The sequence below is a fragment of the Cloeon dipterum genome, chromosome 3, assembly GCF_949628265.1.
Source record: "Cloeon dipterum chromosome 3, ieCloDipt1.1, whole genome shotgun sequence".
NCBI classification, from domain to species: domain Eukaryota; kingdom Metazoa; phylum Arthropoda; class Insecta; order Ephemeroptera; family Baetidae; genus Cloeon; species Cloeon dipterum.
Genome location: NC_088788.1, coordinates 1,549,733 through 1,575,223, shown reverse-complemented (window position 1 = coordinate 1,575,223; position 25,491 = coordinate 1,549,733). Strand labels below are relative to the sequence as shown.

At 38.4% G+C, this 25,491-nt stretch overlaps 1 protein-coding gene across 2 annotated transcripts; it reads left to right on the top strand.

The window, feature by feature from the left end:
• Window positions 1–10,832: 10,832 nt before the first annotated feature.
• LOC135940115 (Krueppel-like factor 2) lies at window positions 10,833–25,087 on the top strand. Of its 2 annotated transcripts, XM_065484865.1 has the most exons (3): window positions 10,838–10,980; window positions 20,292–20,378; window positions 22,420–25,087. In XM_065484865.1, the coding sequence occupies exons 2-3, from the start codon at window positions 20,310–20,312 to the stop codon at window positions 23,407–23,409; spliced, it is 1,059 nt and encodes a 352-aa protein (XP_065340937.1). In that variant the 5' UTR covers window positions 10,838–10,980; window positions 20,292–20,309; the 3' UTR covers window positions 23,410–25,087. The 2 variants fall into 2 exon arrangements, with proteins under 2 accessions (XP_065340938.1, XP_065340937.1); XM_065484866.1 differs by lacking the exon at window positions 20,292–20,378 and having other exon boundaries at window positions 10,833–10,980.
• The last annotated feature ends 404 nt before the right edge of the window (window positions 25,088–25,491 follow it).

Here is a 25,491-nt window from a genome sequence, read left to right as displayed (position 1 = left end):
ATCGAATCGAACGCCGTGGGAGGAAAAAGCGTGCGCGCGCGGTGACCAGCAGGAGACACGCCGCGCGCGTATTATTATTATTATTATTTGGGAGAATATTATATACTTTACGCTGCTCTGGAGTCCCCGGAGGAGAGTGTAAATAAATATTTTTCCAGCACGCACGCACGCCAGCCAGCCAGCTACATGGTGCGCCTGTCAAAGCCGTAAAATCATAACACGGCAGCTCGGGCGCGGTATGGGGCCCAACAAGCCCCTATCATGCCAATTGATGGCAGCTTAACTTAATTTAAAATCTCTCCCGCAGAAGGAACATCGCCGCCGCTATGCGGAGAAACACGCTTCGCTTTGTCAGAGTTGACGCGACCGACACTTGATCAGCTTGCGCGATTTGACAAGCGGACTTTCGGAAATATTTTATATATTGGTATATACCGAATCGATTGTTCGATTTTAATCTTGATGGAAATTCTAAAGGAGAGATTTACAGAAAAGTTGTATATTATTCTTATTACTGGCTTGATCTAAAAATTTAGGGAAAAGATAAATTTTTTTTACTTTTTCGTGTTTTGCAACATATTGCGAACTCTAAATCTTAGGTTCTAACCGTCAGAAATGCAAAAACTGACCATCGTTAGACTCATCTCCACCTCCTCTAAGCAGCTGAAGGGTTTAAGGGGTGATTACCCCCGTCCCCTTTCATCGCCATTGCTATAATTTTGAAAATAAGCGATCACCGTTCCTGGTGCCGCTCATTGTTGCATTTTTCAAGCTGTATGGCAACTTAGGGGTGGAAAGAAAACACCCCTAAACCCTTTAGTTACTCATAAAACATTAAGATGAGTCAAACCGTGGGTAGTTTTTGCAATTTTGACAGTTAAAACCCGAGATTTGGAGGTGCAAAGTTAACAAAATGTGCTACTTTTTTCGAGTTTTTTGTATTCTTTGCACTTCCAAATCGCGGATTCTAACCGTCAGAATTGCAAAAACTACCCACTGCTAGACTCATCTCAACCTCCCCTGACCAGCTGAAGGGTTTAGGGGGTGCATACTCTCCACCCCTAATCATGAAAATATTTTTAAAATGGAGAAATATGATTTCGAGTACATTTTTATAAAACAATATTTGCAGGGGGTTATAAGGGGTGGATGGTTAGAACCCCCTGAAATCTTCAGCTAGTCAGGGTAGATTAAGGCTTGTCTAACGGTGGGTAATTTGTGCAATTCTGATGGTTAGAACCGGCGCGGTAAATTGTAAATTGTAAAAACAAACTGGAAATTTAATCAGCTGTCTGAATTTAGGCAGTTTTTTACGCTACTATCGCTTGCTGAATTTTAATGAGGCCAAACACACACCCCTTTCGAAAATCTGCAATTTTTGAAAATACAAAAAAACTTTTAAGACCCAAAAGTACTATTTTTTTAAATAAAAAATCACTATCATTCCACTTTAAACCACAGCAAAATGATTTATCAGTAGAAAAATTCCTTTCTTGAGAGCTAGATGTAGTTTCTAAATTTCGCTCTGATTCACGCGTTTGATTCATAGATTTCTCAATCTAGCTAGTAAATAGGAAAGTCGAAATCGGCGGCGGAGAGAAAGACTCGCATGCACTGCACCTTGTTTGGCATTGTTTCGAGATGAACATCGGCTGAATCAGCACAGCATCACTCACTTTTGCTGACTCGGCCTCCAATTTGAATAAACAACCCTGAGCTGCGAATAATTTTACCTCATCATCGTTCCTTTAAAAAAAAAACGCGGCGTCGTTGATTAATGCAGGCGATTAGAAATAAAAGTGACAATAAATATTAAAAATATTTTCAAATCAATGGAGAGATCGCGCGCGGCACAGTGAGTGGAACGTGGAAACGACGATGAAACAATAACTCGGCATGCTGTTGATTCAAATTTATATTTATATTTCGAGAAGGCTGGCCTGGGCAGCAGGTAGCGTGTGTCTGAGTCGCGTGGTTCCTCCGGCTTGACCACTGCGCGGTCGGCGGTACAACACACTCTATAATATACGTCGCGCCCTCCGCGGGGAGCATTTTTAAACTATTCATAATTTCTCTCTCTCTCTCTCGCCCCCCCCCCCCCCATCGCTCTGGACCAACTTCTTCTCTCTATCAAAAGCTTTTGTTGCTCAAGCTCAACACTCTTAGGAAAATAATATCTCGATCTCAATAGTAATAATAATTAATTCATTTTGGCAGCTTTAAAATTGTTAAGAAATTGCTGCAGCATTTTAAACTAAATAAAATATTTTTAACGCGATATTCTCACAAGAAAATTATTGTTTCGTTGACGATTTAATCAAAATGGTAATTAAATTTAAACTAGAACAAATTTTAACAATATTTTAAAGCATATTAACAAATTAAAATGAAAAAATTGTTTTAGAAAAACATTTTAGCAAAAATAAATAACTACAATCCCTGCTCTATAGTGAAGGAAATCTAATTCCCATTTTAGCTTTTTTTGCAGAGAGCGCAGTGGGCGATTATTATAGAGGGCGTCTTCGACTTTCGCTGCGAAATGATGCAGCGTTGAGCATTTTTTCGCAACTAATTACCGATTCACCGTACTCGCGGCATTTGCAAACGGAGCATCTGCCAATTTTGCCTCCGCATTGGAAAGTTTGCACTCTCTGCGCGAACACAATCATGGGAGGAGTTTGCCTGCTTTTTATTTCTCACAGAGGGCAATAATTATTAATGGCGGAGCGGAATTAACACAATGAGTGCATTATCATTACGAGAAATGTGAGTTATCGAGTGGTTTTCCTCCGAGAGCGAAATATTTTTTTATGAGCCAGAACGTGCGCCACGGATGTGTATAATTAATTCTATTGTTTGCTGCTGTCACGAGAGTTATTTAGACTTTAGACAGGCCTGTTTGTGTTTGCGTTTTACCCAACCGACTCTTTGTGGATTTGCATCCTTTCTCTTCTCAAAAGGGATGTGATAAATAGGATTGAAGTTATTGAAATTGGTCAAAAATACGTAATTTTGACTTGAATTAAATCGGAAAATAATTAGGAGCTTTAATTTATATATTTTACCCTCGGTTTATCTTGGAATTTTATTGGAGCATCAATCTAAATTAAAATAAAATAGTTAAAAATGTGTGTTGTGTTTTATTTAGTTTTTAAGAACAATTAATTGCTGTTTAATCACAACACAAAACTCTTTTTGTAATTGAGAGTGACCGTTCAAAACGCATAAATTAAAAATTGATTTTTCACTACCATTAGTTGACTTACAATTAGCATGATTTAAATATAATATTTATAAGTAAATAAATTAAATTATGAAATTCAAGAAATAAATCAGATTTTTAAGAATTTTATTTAAATTATTTATTGAAATATTTTACCAAAGAATCAATACGTACATTGACATTTATTTTGTAGTTTGATTAACGAGCCGCGGCGGTATGTAAATAAAGTTCCAAACTGGAACAATCCGCAATCCGGTCCTGCTGCCGAAATCATAAATTGATCGAACTTATTAAGCAGCTCTTTTCTATTACTCGCCTTCTCGCGCATATGCATAAAATATAAATAATTCTGCTCTCCGCATCTTGATATGCAGATAAGACGCTGCGAGAAGCAACTATTTTTCACCTCCCTGCCAATGCACGAGGTGTATATTTTTAATATCATAAGCGCCACAGCACAGCGAGATCGAGCGCAGAAAACGCGGCGACGCCCTGCCTGCGCGCTGCAGAAAATACATATCTAACTGAATATACACAGAATTCTTTCCTGTGTTGAATAAAGGCGTGTGTAAATTCAGCCATTGATCCCTCGGATATATTCATTCATCTGCTGGCCTACTTTTTGCTAACCCGATCCTCTCGTATCTTATACATATTCAAAAAGGTAAATGTGCGTTGTTAATGAATTAGGCGCGCGTGCAATCGAATTTTTCGGGTGACTAACCATTACTAGGCAAGTTTTCGCAACTCATTTGCATTCATCTCTGGCGGGGGGAAAAATGATATTGTATTTTTTATGTAACTTTTCATAAATATTAAAGATTTAAAAATTTTAAACACCACGTCTGGATTAATAGCTACCACAATTATTTCAAGAAACGGTTTCAGGATTGTAATTCGGCATTTTTGGCTGTATATTTGAGCTGTACGGCGGTGAAAACCTATGAAAAGACACCAAATTCGATGAAATTGGACATTTTCGAAATTTTGTATCTCAGGGTCACGTCAGGGACAGACCCTGAAGGTTGATTTCGACCTTCATTGGTCTACCCTAGGCCCCATTGGTGTTTCTTAGCAAGTGAAATGGGATAAAAATTAACTTGAGGAACGAGAGGCGAACTGCGCATGCTTGGTCATGCAGGTTTTTTTAATTTTCAAATGCGAATTGCAGCAAAACTATGGCAATTGCACCTTTGAAACTTGGTGTGCTTGTGCAGAATTTCACGGGCTACATTTCAGCCATGAATCTCACAAAAATCGTAGGGGGCTATCATCCCTTAATTTTCAATTTTCGAAAAAAGGTCGGTAAAGGTGACCTTGACCTTAGACCTGCGAATTTTTTGTAAATTATAAAGTTGTTCTGGATCAAAAACTAGGTTGGGCTGAGAAAATTTCAAGGTGATAACTCGACGCAGTCAAGAGTTACGGTTTTAAAATTAATTTTCGGGGATTTTTGAGATACCAAGAAATAGGGAACGCCCCCTTTCCCGCCTCATTCAAACTTTGAATTTCACCATACCTATTAACAAGTACTTTTAGCAAAAAAATCGCGTCAAATCGACCTCCAATCTCGCAAAGAACGGCATGCTCGTGTATTTAATAGATTTAAATTTACAATTTTTATGTTGTAGGAATTCTACACAATATTTAACGCTTCTTTTAACAGAGATATGTACGATTTTAGAGATAAAAGTTCATTATTTTTTCGGTCTGAGCAAATCCCACTCATTTTTCCTCTTTCTGTGTGTCTGTTCTGCAATGGCGTCCGTTCTCCGAAGCAGGAAGAGCGTGATTAGAGCATTATGTAAATTACTTCCAGTTACAATAACCATTAGTTATTCATCAACAACACACAATGGCAAGCAGAACAGAAGACTGCTGCTAGATAATCAGTTTAGTATGCAGAATGACTCATTAAAATATAATGATTCACTCATTCTCTCTTATTCTCTGGCCGCTCCGCGCTCTTCAAGATGATAACAATTACCACGCATCATTGTTACTTAACCGGGTGAACAAAAAGCTTCTAAACTCCTTTCGACTTTTGGCGGCAACATTACAAGCATCATATTTTCAATGGGCTCGATTCGGTCATCGCGTATGCATACATATTTGTTTTTTAACCGCATCCTTCGAATAAATTAACTACAGTGATGTGTAAAATTCTTTCTCTATATCTCTTAATAGTGCTGTTTGTAAAAAATTTAGTTTTATCTTCGCTAAAAGGGATTAAAAAACATTACTCGGGTTGCCGCGTTTAAATTTATGAGAAAATTGTCTCTTTAATGTAAAATCACGACTAAAGACCGTCTTTGACGAAGTTTCTGAGCCCACCAATCGATTCCTGAGGGTCGAATTAGGTAAAATGGACGTTTTTTCCGTTAAAAAAGTGTAGCGTGACGTGCGAACTTTTTTTCCCGCCAAAAAAATTTGAATGCGAGAAGTGCGCAAGCGTCAGAGCTTGCTGGATGTGACAGAGAAGTCATTCGTACTGGTGGTCTCTCTGCAAGTGCTGAAACCAGCTCTCACGCATGCGCACTTCTTGCAAATACGTTATACGTTCAATATTGTTTTGGCGGGAAAAAAATTCGCACGTTCCGCTGCACTTTTAGGTCAGAAAAAACATCCCCTTTACCTAATTCTACCCTCAGGAATCGATTGGTGAGCTCAGAAACTTCATCAAATACGGTCTTTGCTAAATTTCACAAACAAAAAACACAATTTCCTTAATTGTTTGCCTTTAAAGCCCTTAGGAAAATTCCATAAAACGTTTTAAAAGCTATAATCGGCGCGTAAAAAGCGAATTTTTCGCATCTGTCTTGCCTAAAGTTAACACAGGGTAAAAGAAGAGTCTGCGTGGAGCACAAAGAGTGCAAGCTGTGTGTGTGTTTAAATAGGCATCAGCGAGCGCACACACACTCACACACAACATAGAATATGTATAATAAAAAGTGCACGGCTGATAAAGAGATGAGAGCAGGGATATAAAGCTGGAGCTGCGCGCGATAAAAAGCCGTAAAAAGAGCAAATAGAGTGCGAGTGCGAGTGCGCGCACGCATAATCACCAAAATCCTCCTTATTTGCTTATTTTTATTTTGTGTGTGCCGGATTAACTCTCTCTTTTGAGAGCGCGGGCGCAAATATAGACACCTTTATCCTATCTGCAAGTCTCTCACTTTTTTGGCCCGGAGCTGCGCGTAAGAAACGGCAGGAGAAGAACGATTTTTGTCATCTTCCTCTCGCCTTCTGATTGAAATTATATAAATTTCTTTTGATTTCTTGCTCAGGTTAAGATTTCTTTACAGGGTTTTAAATTTTAATAAAAATATCCCCTTAATTCGTCATGAATTGTAGGCAGACCAATTATTTATTTAAATTATTAATAATTAATATAATTCTTTCTCCGCCTTTTGATTGAAATATTCATAAATCTCAAGCATTGCTGGGTTTAAAATATTTAAAGGTAAAAAATGACAGTTTTCGCCTCACAGAAGATGTTCGAACGAAGGAAAAAGCGAGAGAACATGAGGTGTCTTTGACTCATCTCTCGTCGTTTGTAGTATTTGCCACTCGTCTGGCCGACCCGACTGAACGAGCGACCGGCCCAAGATGAAATTCACTTTCGGTTTTGTGTGTTCGGTCATTCGTTGATCGTCTCATCACAGACAAACAAAGGTCTGTGTTTGCCCACTTGACGACGAGAAGCCATCTCCATCTCGGCAGCCGCTAGACACGAAAAAGAGACTTCTAAAATTAATTTGGCATCTTTTAGTATCGGAATATTTTTAAATTAATGGTATGCACTGTGAAATTCACCTTTTTAAGTGTTCCAATTTGAAATTTGCTAACGAAATTTACAAATTAATGGATTTTTTAAAGTTTTAAAGCGAATATAATTGTGAATTTTTGTTTCTGATTGCCATAAGGGTCCGATCTTACCTCTGAAAATCATAGAAATTATTAAAATAAATACAAAAAAAATTTCTGAGATGATTTTTAAATAAATTAACTTAATTTTTAGTATTTTGATTTTTCCCGGATAATTTTAAAGGTTTTCTAACGGCCAGTTGAAATTTTCAGATGAATTTTGTGCGAAAATAGTAAGTTTTAGAAAAATTTGCTCAATAAGAAAAAAACTGGAAATTTAATCAGCTTTCCGAATTTAGGCAGTTTTTGACGCTTAAATCAACTGCTGAATTTTAATTAGGCCAAACATACACCCCTTTCGAAAATCTGCAATTTTTGAAAAAATAAAAAATAGCTTTCAAGACTCAAAAGCACTATTTTTTATCTTCTCACTATTCAATTTTCATAATTTTTCTCACCCCGGAAGCAATTAACTTCCTTTTTAATCGGTAAAATTCGAAAAATTGGATTTTGGGGCACTTTAATTTGGTCAAAGATTGGTTTGTTAGGGTTTACTTTTGATGTAACATCATTTTTTTAAATACAAAAATCACAGTAAAATTCTGTTGCACTCGAGGAAAACCGCAAAGCGATCATTTTTCAGCAGTTTTGGTCCAAAATTTCGTCTGGTGGTTGCGCGCGTGACAAAATACGTGCGCCGTTTATTTCCTTTTCTTTGTTTGCTGCGGCAGAAGGGAGAGCGAGCAGACTACGCGTGTGGCCATTAGGGCCGCAATCATTGCGGTTGTGCAATAAATTCGAGGGAGGAATTTGTGTCTTCATGGAGCGAAAGTGGCAATTTGTCACCTGCTCGATTGTTGTTTCGAGCCGAATGAAAGAAGATCTCCAACCGAATGTTTGTTATCGCGCGCCGATCTCGACGCCGTGAGGCGAGAAGGAGACTCTAAAAATGAGCGAGATTTTCATTAGCTCCGCAATAAAACGAATATGAAACCTCTCTCCGGTGCTGGAAATTTGAGCTTGAGTAACAGGCTTCCTGCGCTAAACAAAACGACGCGATAACTCTCGACTGCAATTTGTGGCAATGACGCACTCAAATGTTCAAATTATGTTTCTGATTACCGAAATTATGAGTTTTTTTTGTTTAGTCAAAAAGAAATAAAAAAACCCCTAACGTTGAAGAAATAAAGGTATGGTTTCCGTGACAAGTTTCGAGTTCAACTGGCTGAATAAATTATATATTGGCTAACATTTTCATAAAATATTGTAAAACATAAAAAGGACAAATCCGTTTATTTCTTCTTCCACGGAGGAAAAATCCTTTTTAATTGAATAAATTAAAAAAAACACTTTATTTCTAGGGCTGTGAAATTACGACGGTTTTTTTGCAAATTTTTATCGAATCGGTTTTCCCCGAGGAATGACCTTTAATTAGAAAATGTGCCCGTCATTTAAAAAATCTATTTTCCGTGTGCTGTTTACTTCAACGCACTGTGGCGATCGAAATTTAACCTCCAAAGGTTGATTCCGAGCCTCAGGCTCTTACCCTGAGGGTGAGATTGCGAAAAAAAAATGCCAAAAATTGTCAAGTTTGGTGTCGTTTCACTGGCTTTTGACCCATCACAGTTCAAATTTTGCTATGAATATTTTTCACGGAATAAAAAATTATTTTTGGAAAATTTTGCTTGAAATTTAGACGATTTTAAATAAATAAATTAAAGTAAAATCATCTCTTTATTTAAAAAAAGGTTCAAAGCAAAAAATTATTCCTCTTTATTTGATTTTAAATCCTTTTGAAAATGCCAAGACCTGTATACTAATTCTTCAATTTGTTGGACTGGCCGAATGAATGGGACGAAAATTAGTATGGTTGAAACAATAACAGTAATCGAGCGGCGGCCAAGCTGAAGCATCGCGCAGCAGCAGCTGTTGAATGAAACGTAATGAATGGTTTTTCGGATGAATCGGCCGACGGCAATAAAAGCGAAGGAACGCGCTGCTCCTCGAAATCGAATTCCATTCGCCGTTTTTGTGATCGCCCGCACGACCACATACTATTTATTACACGCCGTTTATATGTGTGTGTGTGCCGCGTCTAAAAGTCTAAAAGGGTTTTGATAAAAAGCAGACAAGTGTTTTTTTAGGGTTTCTTTTTATTCTACAAATATATTAACGTCTTGTTTCGATCACCAATAAACATTTTATTCTTGATGTTATTTTTATTTAGTATTAAATGCAAATGAGGCCGGAAAGAAATTTAAATTAATTTAAAAATACAATTTCTAACATAAAATTATTCATGATCACGTGAGATTCAATGTGCTTCTAAATTGCCAGGGTTTTACCTGACGATATTACTATCGCATTTAATAATTGTATTGACGTGAACATTCGGGCGTCCACAGGGGAGAGCGGAGGGAGAAACTCAGGTGTCAGTAAAGGCAACGCAAGAGCCTCCCTCTCGCGAGCTCACAACCTGCTCGCACCCACACATTCGCTCTCCTGACGGCACACGAGCAAGAGGGTAACTCTTTCGCTCCCCCGCTCGTCCCTCTGGGTATTAGCCACGCTGTACTGTCGACGCCATCAACAATAAACTGGTATGATATAGTAACCGGGCATTTTTCCTTCTTGTCCACCCTGCACCCTTTAAAGTCTACCATGGCTAGAAGAACAGGCAGGGCCGATTGCACCCATTCGGCGGCCCCTGTCCCTGCCCCGCGTCGCTGACATAAATAAAGAGCTGTAATTTTTTAAGGTAAATGATGAATGATGATGTGTTTTGGACAAATTCCCTTCTCTTGAATTGCTTGTGTTAAACATGTCTATTGTGTTTTAGCTCTGATCTTTATTTATATTTAATTTGAAAAAATAAATATTCATGGCACAAAATAATAAACAAAATTTAATCTTAAAACCCTACGTAACATATTAATTTGTTTAGCTACTCCATAAAATCGAATAAATTATTGTTTATTTGATGAATTTTTCAAATTATATCAATTTTAAATTTTAAAATTAATGCGACAACACCCGAATTTCATTTGCTGCCTTATTAGGGACTGTAAGCACTGTTTTCCTAGCTGTCATCAAAGGCTAAATTTAATTCCTAGCTGTTTGCTGTGCAATTTTTTATTTAAAGACGATTTTTACCACAAAATCCTGGAAAATCCTTGTTGCCAATGCATGAACTCATCCCGTAAGATTATTTTGAAGCCACAATTGAGCCAAGTAGCAGAGTAAATTATTGAGAAAAGTGGCTGCAAATGGTGAGGACTGTCTCCTACATGAAATCCTATTTTATTTCACCAAAAAAGAGTTTCCCCAAAAGGTTTCACACGCTGCTGGACACATCTCGACGACGAGGAATCGAAATCTGCCAAGAAAATGCGGTCAATCGCTGGAAATTTTTGGAAAAAATTGAATTTTGATTATTATTTGACCCTGTTGAAGGGTAATTTTACCCTGAGAACGTGTCAAGTCTATAGATTTAAGAAGAAAAATTTGTGAATGATTGCGGTAAAGGCGAATGAGAGGCAGGAAAAAGGCAGCAGAGAAACAATTGAAAGCGCTTTTTCGAGAGGTGTGCTGCAAGTGCAAAATGACGGGTCGGCGCGTACCAATGAGGCTGGGCTGCTGCGAACAAGGGGCCGGGACAAGCGCGCGCGCGGCCGCGAGGAAGGGGACCCGGCCGGCGCGGCGGCTGCCGTGTCTCCGCTCTCGGCTTCACTTTTCAGTCGTGCGTCGCTCGTCTCCAGTTGCGTCGTCCGTCGTTGCGCCGGTTTTTGTGTGCTCATGTTTTCCGGCGAGTGCCGAAACCGAAACCGGAGCCGCGCCACACGCTGAATATCGCCGCGCTATGTCGCCCAACCATGGCTGACTTCGCCGAGGTGAGTGCCACACACACACAAAACTTGTTTCCAAACGCGCCCCACGCACGCTGAATAATTAAAATTGTATGTGTTCGCCAGGAATCATGCATGAGCTTCTTGCTTGCTCGAAAATGAGACTTCCTAACCCTGCAAACGGCTGGTTTAAAGGGGTTTTTACTCCCTGAAAGTCATTCGAATTTTAAAAATGAAGGAAAATATTATTTTTTTATGGCAAACACCCTTCTTGGTTAATTTTTGTTGTTCTGGATTTTATTTATTATGAAATAAATATTTATTCTGATTTCTAACCCTTCGTGGACCCTGTTTAAGGGTGATTTTACCCTGAGAACGTGGAGGCTCGAAATAACCATGAAAACAATTGCGGCTCCACTGATATCTTTCGAATTATTTCGAGTCCTGGCAGCATCCGACTAATGAATGAAGGTGCCTTGCGCATATGCAACCGGCGCGTCCTCTGCCAATCATCCTTGGACAAAGCCCCGCCTACTGATCGGCGTTAGGACACACTTCCACATACGTTTCACGCACGCAGTTCCACTTTAGAGATTTCAATTCCGTATATACATATCTTGTCGAAAATAAATGCTTCTGGGAGGCTAGAAGCCTAATTTGGATTTTTTGGATTTTCCATTTCTTGGAAGTGGTTAGATTACGCTTTGCCGCACATGGGATGGGGTGTGTAATAAGGGTTGAATGGGATGGCACCCTTAAATCCCGAAAGTTGAACGGTGTGCTATTGCAAAGAGATTTTTACTGCATCCCTCTCGATTAAAAAAAACTTCGTGCACCCGAATCTCAGGTTTTAGTGGTCCTATTTACGAAAAACAAGTTCCGTTTGACTCGTCTTAAAGTGAACTAAGTAATTGAATTGGTTTGAAGAAGACAATTACTCGTCAACGTGGTGCTAAGGTGTTCAAACGGACGAAAAATGCTAAATTTCACGTTTTTGGGGGGTTGGAAAAGGGGGTTGGGGGTTGGTCGGTCTCAAACCCCTTTAGTGCACTTGGGGATGTCGAGACGAGTCTAACGGTGTGTGGTTTTTTAAAATCGGATGATTAGAAGTCGAGATTTAGTTGATAATCGTTTTTTACCAACCTCGAAAAACAAGGGTTTTCGAAGTTTAAATTTTTTAATAAGAAAATGAGGCAAAATAACAGTCTAAATTTTAACGCTTCTAACTTAATTTTTTGTGCTCTACAAAATGGCTATGAAAAAAATTAAAAATTTCAATACATTCATTTTTAAATTTGAGTTTGAAATAAAAAAATCAATTTTTATGACCTTGACCTTTGTTTTACCACTTTGGGATCAACATAAAAGTCGTTTGCCTTGTTAAGACGAGTGAAACGGTTTTTTAATTTTTGCTCTAGGACCACCCTGAGCAAAGTTATGAGAAGTACTCCCAGATTTTTACCTTTCAACGCCCGCAAAACCCGCAAAAATTTGAAAATCGGAGTTTTTCTCAACTGTTTTGTCGGTCAATTGGGGCACAAACTTACTTGATTAAAATAATTGTAAACTGTTCCAAAACAAAGAAATTAAATTTAAATTTAAAATCCAAAAAATCTAAAAAAGAAATACTCTAGCTCTGATTGCGCTCAAAATTTAACTCTGATTCGAATATTTCTATCAATGCTTTATACTCTTCCCATCGGTATTTGGCAACCGTTAAAAGGCCGAGCACTTCTCTTATCTCAATCCTAGAGTCATTGGAGCGTATTTTATTATTTCCTCTACCTGCTTTATCTATATATAGTGGCAAAAACGGAGTGACGTTTTCACTTAGCGCAGTCGGAATGAGAGGGATTAAGCGTAAGTGACAATTTTGATTGGCGCGAAAATTAAAACGGTCGGCATTTGAGTGCGAGTGAGTTTGCCGGCGATTACCGACACTAATCCCCGGCGAGAAGAGCGCCCAGCGTCGGCCAGCCGGAGATTTGAATGCTCGATACACAAAAAGCAGCGGCGGCGCGCGCGGCCCTCTTTCAAAAACTTGCATCCCCGCCAGCAAGCGGCAGATAGTTACCGCGCAATATATAAAAATATAAATATAATAATAATTCGTGCTCACGTCTCAGTTGACGTTCGAACGCTTTTTATTTGAACTCCTGTCAAATCAATCCCGATCACGAAAAGCTAACGCATCAAGCGAATTATCTCTAGCCGGTATCAGGCAGGCAGGCAGGCAAGCTCTGAAAATACACTTTCTCATCGACAGGAGAGGGGAAAATTATTTCTAATCCTAGAATTTGAGAGGTTATTTATTCAACACCAATTTTAAAATAGGAAAAAAGCAGAGGATTTCTTTCATTTGATATGAAGGGTTGCTCACGTGCAAAATTCCATTTTTTTTCATTCTCTGGCAGTCTTAGTTAAAATATTAATAAATAAACCGTTAATTTAACAGATTTTCCTAATTTTTCTGGTATGTACCTATAGGATTTTATAAAATGTTAAGTATATCAAGTATTGCAGTTTTTCTAGAATCAGAATTATTTTATTTTATAGCCCCAAAATACCAGCATTTTTAAAAATTCAGTGCAGTGGTAGAAAAGCGTTTTTTTTCTTAATTTTAACCAGATTATTGCAGGCAATGTTTGGACCTTAGTTTTCGATAATTTTGTAATTATTTGCTCACGACCTCGACTTGAAAAACTGTCAAAGAGAAATTTTTGGAGAAATTGAGGCACAAAATGGCAATTTAAAAGAAAGAATCTGCACACTAGAGGAAATTTTGGCCACTCCGACCACAAATTTTTGATTTTCATAAGGAAAAAATGGAATAAATTCATTTCTTGCGCATGAAATTGGTAAAATTGAGTGTTTTTGCAAGTGGTGAAAAACACCGGGTGCTCGGAAGCAAATGCAACCCTGCCAAAATTTACATTTATATTCATTAAAAAATCAGATAAAGATAAATGAATAAATATAATAGTTCCAATATTTCTACAGTCAAGAATGGAAATTATCTTCAAACAAATCAATCATTATTCCCTGTTGATAAATTAAACTAAAAATCTTTGGTTAAGCAAATGATTTATGTTTCAAGTGAAACAATAATTTTATTAAAATTATTCCCTCCCTGAATCAAGCACATTTTTTATTTTTAAAAAGGAAAATCTCCAAATATCGAAATAAAAAGACGGGAAAAATTAACGTAAAACCAAGTTTGGTGGCTATTAGTTAACTTTTTTAAGAGAAACATTTTCTTCATGCCTCATCAGCAGTGTTTCTATTTCTACCCGCAAAATGCAGTTATAACACTCCTACCCTTACAAAATTCACAATCCATTCTTTTAATCCGATTTCTGCTTCCCTTTCATCATTAAATTGATTAACCTGCTCTAATTAAATTTCACATTTCAATTTATTATATAAAACCATATTCAGAAATTAAATTTAGACCTGACAAAAAAAGCTTGAATGGGTTTTGAACGTGAAAGCACGAAATGAAACCGAATCAGAGGCGAACAATGCGAATAAAGCACACATTGTGCGCGCGGTGCCCTCTCGGTATGTATATTTATTATTTTTCTCTTCGGAACAAACGAGCTTTTGGCTTTTTGATCACACACACACACACACACACACACACAGTAGGGTGTACAGCGAGATTGTATTGCACTCTGCTCGCCGAGAGAGAATAAAGCTGACTTTATCAGTTTATGTATTAAATGTGCATGCTCCTTCTCTCTCTCTCTCTCTCTTGCTTCAAGTCAGATGTAATAAATGATAGTGGCAAAACCTACACGAGAGAGCAGAGCTGCAGAAAAATTTGTTTGCCAGCGCGCGCAGGCAGTTTTATTCGAAAAGAGAGGAAATTTGATACGCGATTTGTATCTTTCTCTGCTGTGTGCTGCGACGAGAAAGAGCCTTTTTTTAAATTCGCCTCGCCAGATAATAATACGTTTGCTTCTTTGCTGCATGCTCTCCCCCCGACGTAACCTGAGAAGCGAGCGAGCGCACGCGCGTGCGAGCGAGCGCCTCCCTTTCCTCCCCTAACCCTTTTTGTGCGTTTAGAAAGGGTTTTACTTTTCGTTCCTTGATTGTTGTCACTAAAATTAATTGCTGATTAGATATTTTAGGTTTTACTTGCAGTTTTGATGATACAAAATAAATTGTAAAGTTAAAGCTTTAAATAAAATATTTAAAACATTAAAAAATATATTTTCAACGAGCTTGTTGCTGTTTTTTAATATGTTTAGAAATTGTTTGGATTTTTACTTTTATTTATAATAATTTTTAAACAACTATTTGTAATAAAAATTATATAAATTCTTTACTTGATCAAACTTTTATAGCTTGAAATTTAATGATACTTATTTCGGAAATGTTTTTTAGTGTTGCGAATTACATCAACAATAAGGATTGAATTAAAAATCAATAGTATTGAAAATCCCGTTCAACTTTCGGGCAAAGACTGGTGGAAATTAAATTGTTATAGTTTTTATAACAAAAGGCAAATTAAGGAAATGTCGATTGAATTTAGAAATTAAAAATATTTTCTATGGGGGTGGGTTGCTCCTTTTTACCCTGCAGCGGCCGAGCAGAGACGAGTGCGTATCAATTAATTTCCGGAGCGGTCTCAAGATTTGAGGTGTTTTTTTTATCAGCGTTATAAGTGCACTGCTTTATACTTTTTTATTATTATGTTGTTTATTCTCACAGTTTGTCAATACAATCGTTTTATGGCATGGTCAATAAAAATTGTTAAAGCATGTCTATTGTTAGAAAAGGCAACACAACTTAGGAAAACCCTGTCCAGGAGGCAAGAGCCCAGCAGGTGGATTTGAGGGCCATAGTCAAACCCTTTTTGGTCAAGATCTGTGTGGGTTGGCTGACCCAGTTTCCAATCCCGGTGGGTTTAATGTTAATCCTCCCTTATGCCGCGGTTCATTGGCACCCGTGGGGGATGTTTCAGTGAGGGTGCACGCCCCGAGCTGGTGCAGTACACCTGCGAGACACTTTTTGGGGAAACAGGAGATCGTTGTAGCGTCAGAGAGGAGATTTTGTTGAGCCGGTGGTGGAACGTGAAGTGCAATGTTGGTTTTATTGACTAAGGTCTTAGGCGATTCATTTTACGTCAATTTGCTTTTTTAAAGGATTATTAATTTATATATTTAATTGAGAAAATTGTCTTTTTGCGACACTTGTTGAGCTAGGGCGCCTTGAGCGCGTGTGCCGTGTGCTAAACATAATAATTTTAACCTGGACTCAGGGTATGAGCGAATTTACTTGATTTCATTGTGTGCTATTTTATATTTATGAATTGTTTGTTCAAAATGTTGTATTAAAATTTAGTTTTCATCTTTTAACGTTGTGATTTGTGTATTAATTCTAGTTTTATTTATGAAATTTCGTTGTTTTACAGTTCAAATCTTCAACCAATAAATTATATCGCTCAAGGGTTGCATTTGCTTACCACCCGGTTTTTTAACTATACTGATTCTTTTACCACTCAATTTTTACAAATTTCTTGCGCATGAAATGCAAGAAATGAATTTATTCCATGTTTTCCCTGTGAAAATCTAAAATTTACGGTCGGAGTGCTCAAAATTTCCTCTGCTGTGCAGATTTTTTCTTTTAAATTGCCATTTTCTGTCTTCAATTTCTCCAAAAATTTCTCTCTGACATTTTTCAAAGTCGAAAACCTTGAAACTGTATGCATTTAAATTAATTGCAAAGTAATAAAAAATTCTGGCATTACAATTTTTTAAAATTTTTCAATGGGGTTGAAATATAGCAATTTGAGGGGTTTGCACCCTCTAAACCCCTCAGCTAGTTAGGGAAGGTTGAGAAAATCCTAAAGGTGGGCAGTTTTTGCAATTCTGAAGGTTAGAACCCGAGATTTGGAAGTGCAAAGAATACAAAAAAACTCGAAAAAGGTAGCACATTTTTCACATTTTGTTAATTGTGCACCTCTAAAACTCGGGTTTTAAGCTTCTCAATTGCAAAAACTACCCACTGTTGGACTCACCTCAACCCCTTCTGAGTAGCTGAAGGGTTTAAGGGGGTTTGCTGTCCACCCCTAAGTTGCCATACAGCTTGAAAAATGCAACAATGAGCGGCGCCAGGAACGGTGGTCGCTTTTTTTCAAAATTGTAGCAATGGGGATGAAAGGGGATGGGGGTAAGCACCCCTTAAAACATTTAGTTGCTTAGAAGAGGTTGAGACGAGTCTAACGGTGGGTAATTTTTGCAATTGTGATTGTTAGAAGCCGAGATTTGGGAGTTTGCAACCTTTGAAAAACGCGAAAAAAATTTGAAAAAAATTATGTTTTCTCGAAATCAAAAGAGGACACCACTTTAAAATTTACACAGAAGTTCTAACATTTCCTGTGCAATTTTTTCAATTTTTGCCGTGTTAAAACCTAAAATTTGCGGTCGGAGGGGTCGAAATTTCCTCTACTGTGCAGATTTTTTCTTTTAAAATGCCACTTGCTGCTTCAATTTCTCCAAAATTTTCTCTCTGACAATTTTTCAAGTCGAGTTCATGAGCTAATAATTAAAAAAAAAATTAAATCTGAGGGGAAAACATTGCGCACTTGGTTAAAATTGAAAAAATGCGGGATTTTTGAAACCCTGCTCAGTCATCATGTAAAAAATGTCCTCTCCGTTGCTGCCGATAAACATATTTCTTCATTTTAAACGATTTAAATTGAAAGAAACGTTTCTTTCTGAAGGAAAAATAAGAAGTCGTCTGATTTATGGGTGATGGTGGCGGGAAAAGGGAAATAAATGTGTCGTGTGTCCGCATGGCATTTTGTTTCGTGTCTTTCGTCCGGCGAGATTTGTGTCGCGAGTCATTTAGGCGGTCGGCAGTGCCCATTGTCCTTTTACACGGGCATAAACACAATTTCCAGCTCTCATTGAAAAGGCGCGCGTGCAGCGAGAAAAATTCAATAAATCCTGGCTCGGCACCAGAATGTTTTCTCTGCTCAAATAATAAAGACTTATAAAAAGAAGCAGCACCGAGTTTTCCCCTTTTTAATTTACCGCGCATAAATCAGGTGGCGCGTTTCATTCACACTCTCCCGATAAAGGATGTGCGACATCAACAGAAACGCTTCGAATAAATTTTAATTATGTCCTTTTTGTGCGCGCGCTCGCTGCCCAGCTCGACAAAAAATAATAATATACGCTCTTCGGCCATAGAGAAATCGTCACCAGGAAATTTTTGGTTGAAAAAGTTGCAAAAGAAACAGTAATATACGGACAAGTGCGAGATTAGTGTTTTTTGAATGGCAGTCTCGCCTCTCGTGAATGGAATGCGAGCCGAGACGAGCGGCTTGTAGGTTTTTATCGGATAGTATATATACAGTATATGCTCTCTCGGCACTCCTTCATTGTCAATACCACCCACGAAACGCTCCAGCACCGCGCGCACCATATCGACATCAACCCAAGAATTTCTTCTTGAAAAATAAGGCAAAAAATAGTGTGCATTGAGCATGAATCAGCCAAAACAAAATGTTGAATAAAGCATTTGGGGATAAGTATAAAAAATGAAAGCAATAAAATATCAGATAATTAGCAAAGTTCCAGATTTGGTTATATATTCTTAACAAATTATTCAGAAATAAATCGAGGTAATGGGTTTATTACTGTAATGAAAATTAATGAAATTTGACGTGTTCGAAGCCGCCAACAGATAGCGCCACCATATACTTTCTAAAAAAATTAGTTTTAAGGCACTTTTGCCTTGATTTCAGACTCAATCCTGCCACTGTGCATTATTCACTTAATTTTCTTTCTTTTGACGTGCTGAAAACCAAAATCAGTCCAGCCATTCGCCGTACAAACGTTGGAAAATATTTTACATTTAAAAAAAATAGTTTTTCACGATTCTACGGCGATTGGCTGGACTGATTTTTGTTTTCAGCACGTCAAAAGAAAGTAAATTAATTAAAGAATGCACTTTAGCAGGACTGAGTCTGAAATCTAGGTGGAAATTCATTAAAATTAAATTTATTACGAAAATATACGGTGGCGCCATCTGTTGGCGGCTTCGAACACTATAAGGGCTTATAAAACTAGAGAATGTTTTGGCTTTTTTCTTTGGATTGACTCTTTACACGGTTATTTCCCTTTCAAAATGTTTTCCTCCGTCAAAATGTTGATGTTTTCTTTATACACGAATATGCAAATAAATAACACAAAATTCTAACAGGCAACAAAATTTTAAATCTTTTCGTTTGTTCTAATTTTTTTTAATAAATATATCCAGTTATCATGAAAAAGTTCCAATTAAAATCGATGCTAAATATTTTTGGTTCCCTGGGACCGAATTTTTCTAACTGGGAAATATTTTATTATAATTTCTATAACAGTAATTTTTAATTTACAGATTTTTTATTTTAATAAGCTACTACCAACTATGATAAACTTCAACTTTCGAAAAAACAATAATTTTAGTACATCTATAACTGTTATATCATCAAAAAAATGTCATGGTTATCATACCGTAAAAGGCTTCTTCTAATTTAATTTCCTTTATTTGTATTACACAGCGGTACAAAAATCGAAGCTTCTCCATTTCTGTCCGCGCATTTACAAATAAGTCTTAAACAACAAAATAATTAATAACAATAAAGAAGAAACATAGTGTTAACATTTCGCTACAATTTTTACTAAAGTAGTACGACATACTGACAATGAAATCTTAATTTGACACTAAAGGTGTACAACAACAGACATATTTGTAAATTAATTAAATCACAGATCAATGATCGTTTAAAATTTAATTAAATAATTAATTTAATTTGAATATAAACATCTATTTAGGAAAAAACACGAAAGCAATGCAAATTAATCTATTTCCTACAGGAAAAAGTACAACAATTATTTTCTTAGTTTTTTTTGTTGTGTTTCACAGAAATACTTGATTAACAAAGTATGAAACAGGGTTGTTCGTTTTTTTTCACTTATCATTTTTTCACCAAATGCAAGAAGAAGGATTTTTGGGGTGCCGCGTGTGCGTGGTGTTATCTGAGCGAAAGAGTGACACACTGGTTTTATAAAAAAAATATATATGAGTGCATCGCTATCACACACACACACACCGCTTTTCGCCTCTCTTTCTAAGCGCGACGGATTCAAACAGCGCACTGCGATGATGATATTAATTCCCTTTGATATTGCCGCGGCATCAAACGCGCGCCGCCTCCGACCCGAAAAGAAGTCATAATATTTTTTCTCGTGTGTGTGTGTGTGTTTCGCTGCGGTCAGATTTGCACGCAAAACTGCTTTTTGCTGACTGCTTAATCTTGCGGCCGAATTGATTGCTCTTTTGTTTGTTTTGAATTGCAGACACAGCACTAGACTTGTATGGTGCACTCTTTGGGACCACCTGCACAATTTCTGCACCCAGACAATAAGCCCACTAAGCCCCGACACGTAAGTAGACTAACCCGTCTTTTATTTCCCATTGTGCAGAGCGATCAGCGGAAAACAATGCCTGCGCCTGCCTGCCACCCACCCACGCTTGTGCGCGATGCTGCAAAAACGTTTATTTATTTATTTCATTCCACCCGAAACTCATCCTAATTAAATTTCACGCCTCCGCAATCGCTTTCGAGCAGCAGGATATCTATCAAAGACTGAAACAAGAAGCTGCAATTGCGCTACTAAAACGGCCCATCAAATTTATTGCACACGTGACTGAGTGAGGAAGCTGAGAGCAAATCTTTATTTTTTTACGTCACTGCCACTTTGGTAGGCGTTAAAAATTAATAATTTTTGTCCTCTGTTTGAAATTGCGTTGAATTGGAAGTTTTTGGTGGAGCTGAATGCTCAGACGAGCAATCGTTTGATATTTAAATTTTTGTTTAAATTTGTTTAAAACATGGTCAGGTAATTTTTATTTTGTGATTTTTACGTTTAGCTTAAATTTACATTATTATTCAGTGTTTTATAAACTACATTAAATTTTTCATTACTTTGAAATTTGTTATTTATTAAAAATTAAAAATCTGTATTTTAAAAATATTTATTACTGCAAAGTTTAAACTTATTTAGTTTAAATAATTAAGGTTACTTTGGAAAACTTCATGACAGGTCGGAATGCCAAATTTGTATCTTCCTTACTATCGTGAATTAAGTATAATAAGAATATAATCCTCTAATTTATAGTAAAATGAAGTTACTACATTTAGAATTAAAATCTATTGTATAATAAATTTGTGTATGCCCTGCCCATGGAATTAACCCTTATTCTCATGATGAAATTTCATCATTTCTGGTAAATTCCAGCTTTTTAGGGGTTTTCAGATAAAATCCTGATATTTTATTAATTATTAAATTATTCTTTAAATTTGTATTTTGGTCATCTCACATTAAATCTAACTTGTTTTGGTAAAAAGCAATAAAATCCGCTAAAAATGACCCTTTTTACGATGCAGTGGGTGTTTTTGCGAGCCCTGATCACACATTCACCTGGAGAGTTTTAAATTTAATGTATAAGATATCAGATTGCAGACAGATCTTTCTCTTTCTTGCTTACGAGCGAAATTATAAAATTATGACTCAAAAATAATAAGATTTCATGTAATTTACAGCTTCTTCAGGTGATTTTTTCTTGTTTTAATGAAAGATTTAAAAGGCCAGAAAGAGATTAACATTTTTTATAGTTTAATATTAAATTTCTTAAAGTTCAAGATTAAATCTTGCACCTAGGCATTTTTTAAATACAGAAACAAAGTGAATTTTTGAGACGGGACCGTTTTCCACACGCTTTATCGCAATTTTATTAATTAATTTTCTTTATTTCTTGTGGGTGCTAGAGGGTTCCAAGTTGCATTACAAACTAATAAAAATTAAGGGAATGTATTTAAAAATAAACCGTAAAAGAGGTTAATTAAATTAATATCACTGAAATAAATTTCTTAAATTATCGCAAATTTTAGATCATGTTTATTTAGCTAAATTCCAAATAGAATATATATTTTTTAAAAATATCCAAGGAAATCACCAGCTGTATAAACCCTCAGTGATCGACGCCGCAAACAGATGGTGCCACCGTATACTTTGGTAATAAATTTAATTTTAATTTACTTCCGCTGTGATTTCAGACTTAATCCTGTAAATGTGCATTCTTCACTTAATTTTCTTTCTTTTGACGTACTGAAAACCAAAATCAATCCAGTCATTTGCCGTAGAAACGTTGGAAAAATATTTTTAATTTCAAAAAATAGTTTTTCACGATTCTACGGCGATTGGCTGAACCGGTTTTGGTTTTCAGCACGTCAAAAGAAAGAAAATTAAGTAAAAATGCACAGTGACAAGATTGAGCCTGAAATCGCAGCGGAAGTTAATTAAAATTAATTTAATATTGAAGTACCCGGTGGCGCCATCTATTGGCGGCTTCGGATATTGAGGTTTGATGCAATTTTTTGTAATGGGTTGATTTTTTCGTTCAAATGTTGTGTTGGTGTTGCAGATGTGGCAGGACATCGAGAGCGTGCTGTCGGGCGGCGAGCCGGAGCACCAGCGCGGCGTGCCGACGGGCCCGACTCCCGGCTACCACCACCACCAGTACCCGATGGCCGAAAAGTACATGTCGTACGCCGACTACTCGGCCGGCTACCACCCGCACTTCGGCGAGCAGCCGCTGCACCCGGCGCAGCAGCCGTCGCACCAGCCACACCAGCCGCACCAGCCGCCGCAGGCGCAGGTGGTGCACGTGAAGCACGAGCCGGAGGAGCAGTGTCGCGGCAACTACGACCCGTACGCCGGCTACCAGCCGCAACCCGGCGGCTACTACCCGGCGGCCGGCGGCCAGGACTACAACGGCACCATGACCATCCAGCTGCACTCGCCGCCGTCCAGCCCGGACACGCACGCCCACCTGCGGGCGGGCGGCGCAGCCGCCTACCCCCCGGAAGCAGCGCCGATGCAGTGGCCGAACGCTGGTGGCGGTGCGCACCGCTTGGCGGCGCACTACTCGCCCGGTCTGCGCGCCATGACGCCGCCGGCGTCGCCCCACCTGGCCAACCTGCTGCACCACCGCCACCCTCCCCACCCGCACCCCCACCAGCAGCAGGCCCTGGCGTACCTCCCCTGCGCCGCCGCCGCTGGCGTGCCGGTGGCCGGCGCCGACTCGGCGGCGGCGCCGCCGGCCAAGCCGAAGCGCGGCCGCCGCCGCTGGGGCCGCAAGAAGGTGACGACGCACACGTGCACGTACGCCGGCTGCGCCAAGACGTACACCAAGTCGTCGCACCTGAAGGCCCACCTCAGGACGCACACCGGCGAGAAGCCGTACCTCTGCTCGTGGAAGGGTTGCGGCTGGAAGTTCGCCAGGTCGGACGAGCTGACCAGGCACTACCGAAAACACACCGGCGACCGACCCTTCCAGTGCAGACTCTGCGAACGCGCCTTCTCCAGGTCGGACCACCTGGCGCTCCACATGAAGAGACACATCGCCGTCTGACCCAGATCTCACGCGTGCGTGCGTGTGTCTGTGTGTGTGTATGTGTGCAGTGACTGTCGAATCAGGGTTTGCCCAACGGACAAATAATCGCTGCGCTACTTTGTTTTTACCAAATATATATATACACACGTTAACTGCTGGATTTTTAGTTTATTTATTTTTTGTGACTCCAGAAGAATATAGAGTGCATTTCCTTTATCATTTCTGGTAATAATTTTCATAATTTTTTTTTTTTGAATCTGTGCGAGAACAAAATACAAACACAAAACAGCTGGTGCTTTTTGGCTGGGAAATGAATTTTTGATCATCTCCCTTTCTGTACCAATTTCGTATTTAATAGACGTAATAATAAAAAATAAATTAATTGCAAAGTTTGTGCGCTATTCAAAGTGGAATGATAGTGAATAAAATCATTTTCCTGAGATGATTCCCGAATAAATTAACTAAATTTTGGGTATTTTGATTTTTCCCAAAAAAATTTACAGGTTCTCTAACGGCCAGTTGAAATTTTCAGACGGATTTTGTGCGAAAATGGTAAATTTGAGAAAAATTTGCTCAAGCGGAAAAAAACTGGAAATTTAATCCACTTTCTGAATTTAGGCAGTTTTTGACGCTATTATCAACTGCTGAATTTTAATCAGGCCAAACACACACCCCTTTCGAAAATCTACAATTTTTGAAAAAATAAAAAATAACTTTCAAGACTCAAAATTACTATTTTTTTATCTTCTCACTTTTAAATTTTAATAATTTTTCTCAGCCCGGAAGCTATTATTTTCCTTATTTGCTCCAAAAAGAGGGCGTAACCAGTAAAATTTAAAAAAATAGGGCACTTTTGGTCTGAACTATTTGAAAAAATTGGTCAGTTATGTTTTTTTCTTGTAATTTTTTTATTTTTAAATAAAAAATCTCCATCATTCCATTTTTAAATGGCTGAGCACTGTCTTGTACATCCTATTTTTTTATGTTTAAAAAATTGGCTCCAAAACCATTGACAATAAATCCAGAAAATGGTGAATTCACATTAATTTGCTGTGGCTTTTCGAGCCATTTTAAAATTGAAAAAGGTCATGCACTCATTTTAAAAGTATGTATATTTTGTCTAAAGAATTGAATGCCAGCGGTCAGACACTCGAGCTCTTTGTATCTGTTTAATTGACTTGCGTGCAATAGCCATTATTAGTAATTGTATTTTTGATAATTCTCACTGCGGAATAATCGACACACGGTCAGTATTTTGCAAACCCTGGTTTCCAACTTGCAATGTGTGTTATTCGGGGGGTGCTTTCTTTCACTTTTCCGCGAAAAGGAAAGAAGAGAAAGAAAGAAAGAAAGAAAAAAGCGGTTCGTTTTGCATTCCTCTGTCTGTGATAAAAAGCGCACCCTTCTCAGTGTATGTTAAATATTGTAATAAGACGAAAAAAAACGAACGAACGAACGCACACGCAGGCAGACACGAATTGTGAATTGTGCGCATCTCGAGAGGAAGGATGACTTGCTCTCTCTTCCATCTATTTATTGCCCATTAATTTATTTTCTGCAGCCAGCGCGTCTTTCTCTCTCTCTCTCTCTGTATGTAAAGCGACTCTGTCTTTCCGCCGTTGTAAATAAATACGAGAAAGGAGGAGGAGGAGGAGGAGGAGGAGAGAATAAATAAAAGGCGCGAGCTATGATGATACGACCCGTTTGTTTTCCTTTCGCTCCCCTAAGCACCGCGGCGGCGGCGGCGACGGCGGCTCCATTTACAAAAAACAAAAGGACACTTTTCCGCCGACAAAGAGTGACCGCGCGCGAAGGGGTCGCCTTCCTGAGCAAACAACCTGAGCCAAAGGGTTGCATCCTGTGCGAATGCGTGTATATTGGAACAGGTGCGTGACTCCGCAGGTGGCGATGGCACAGCTACTTCCATTCATGGCTCGGAATTCATGAATGAATCGCGCCAGATTAATGAATGGGCGAACTCCGCTGGCCGAGGGGAGGGTCCGCGTGCGGCCGCTTATAAGCGAAATAAAATACACACACACGAGAGCGCGCGCGCTCGCTCGCTCGCACAGCCATAATAACAATAATGATAGGCACGAA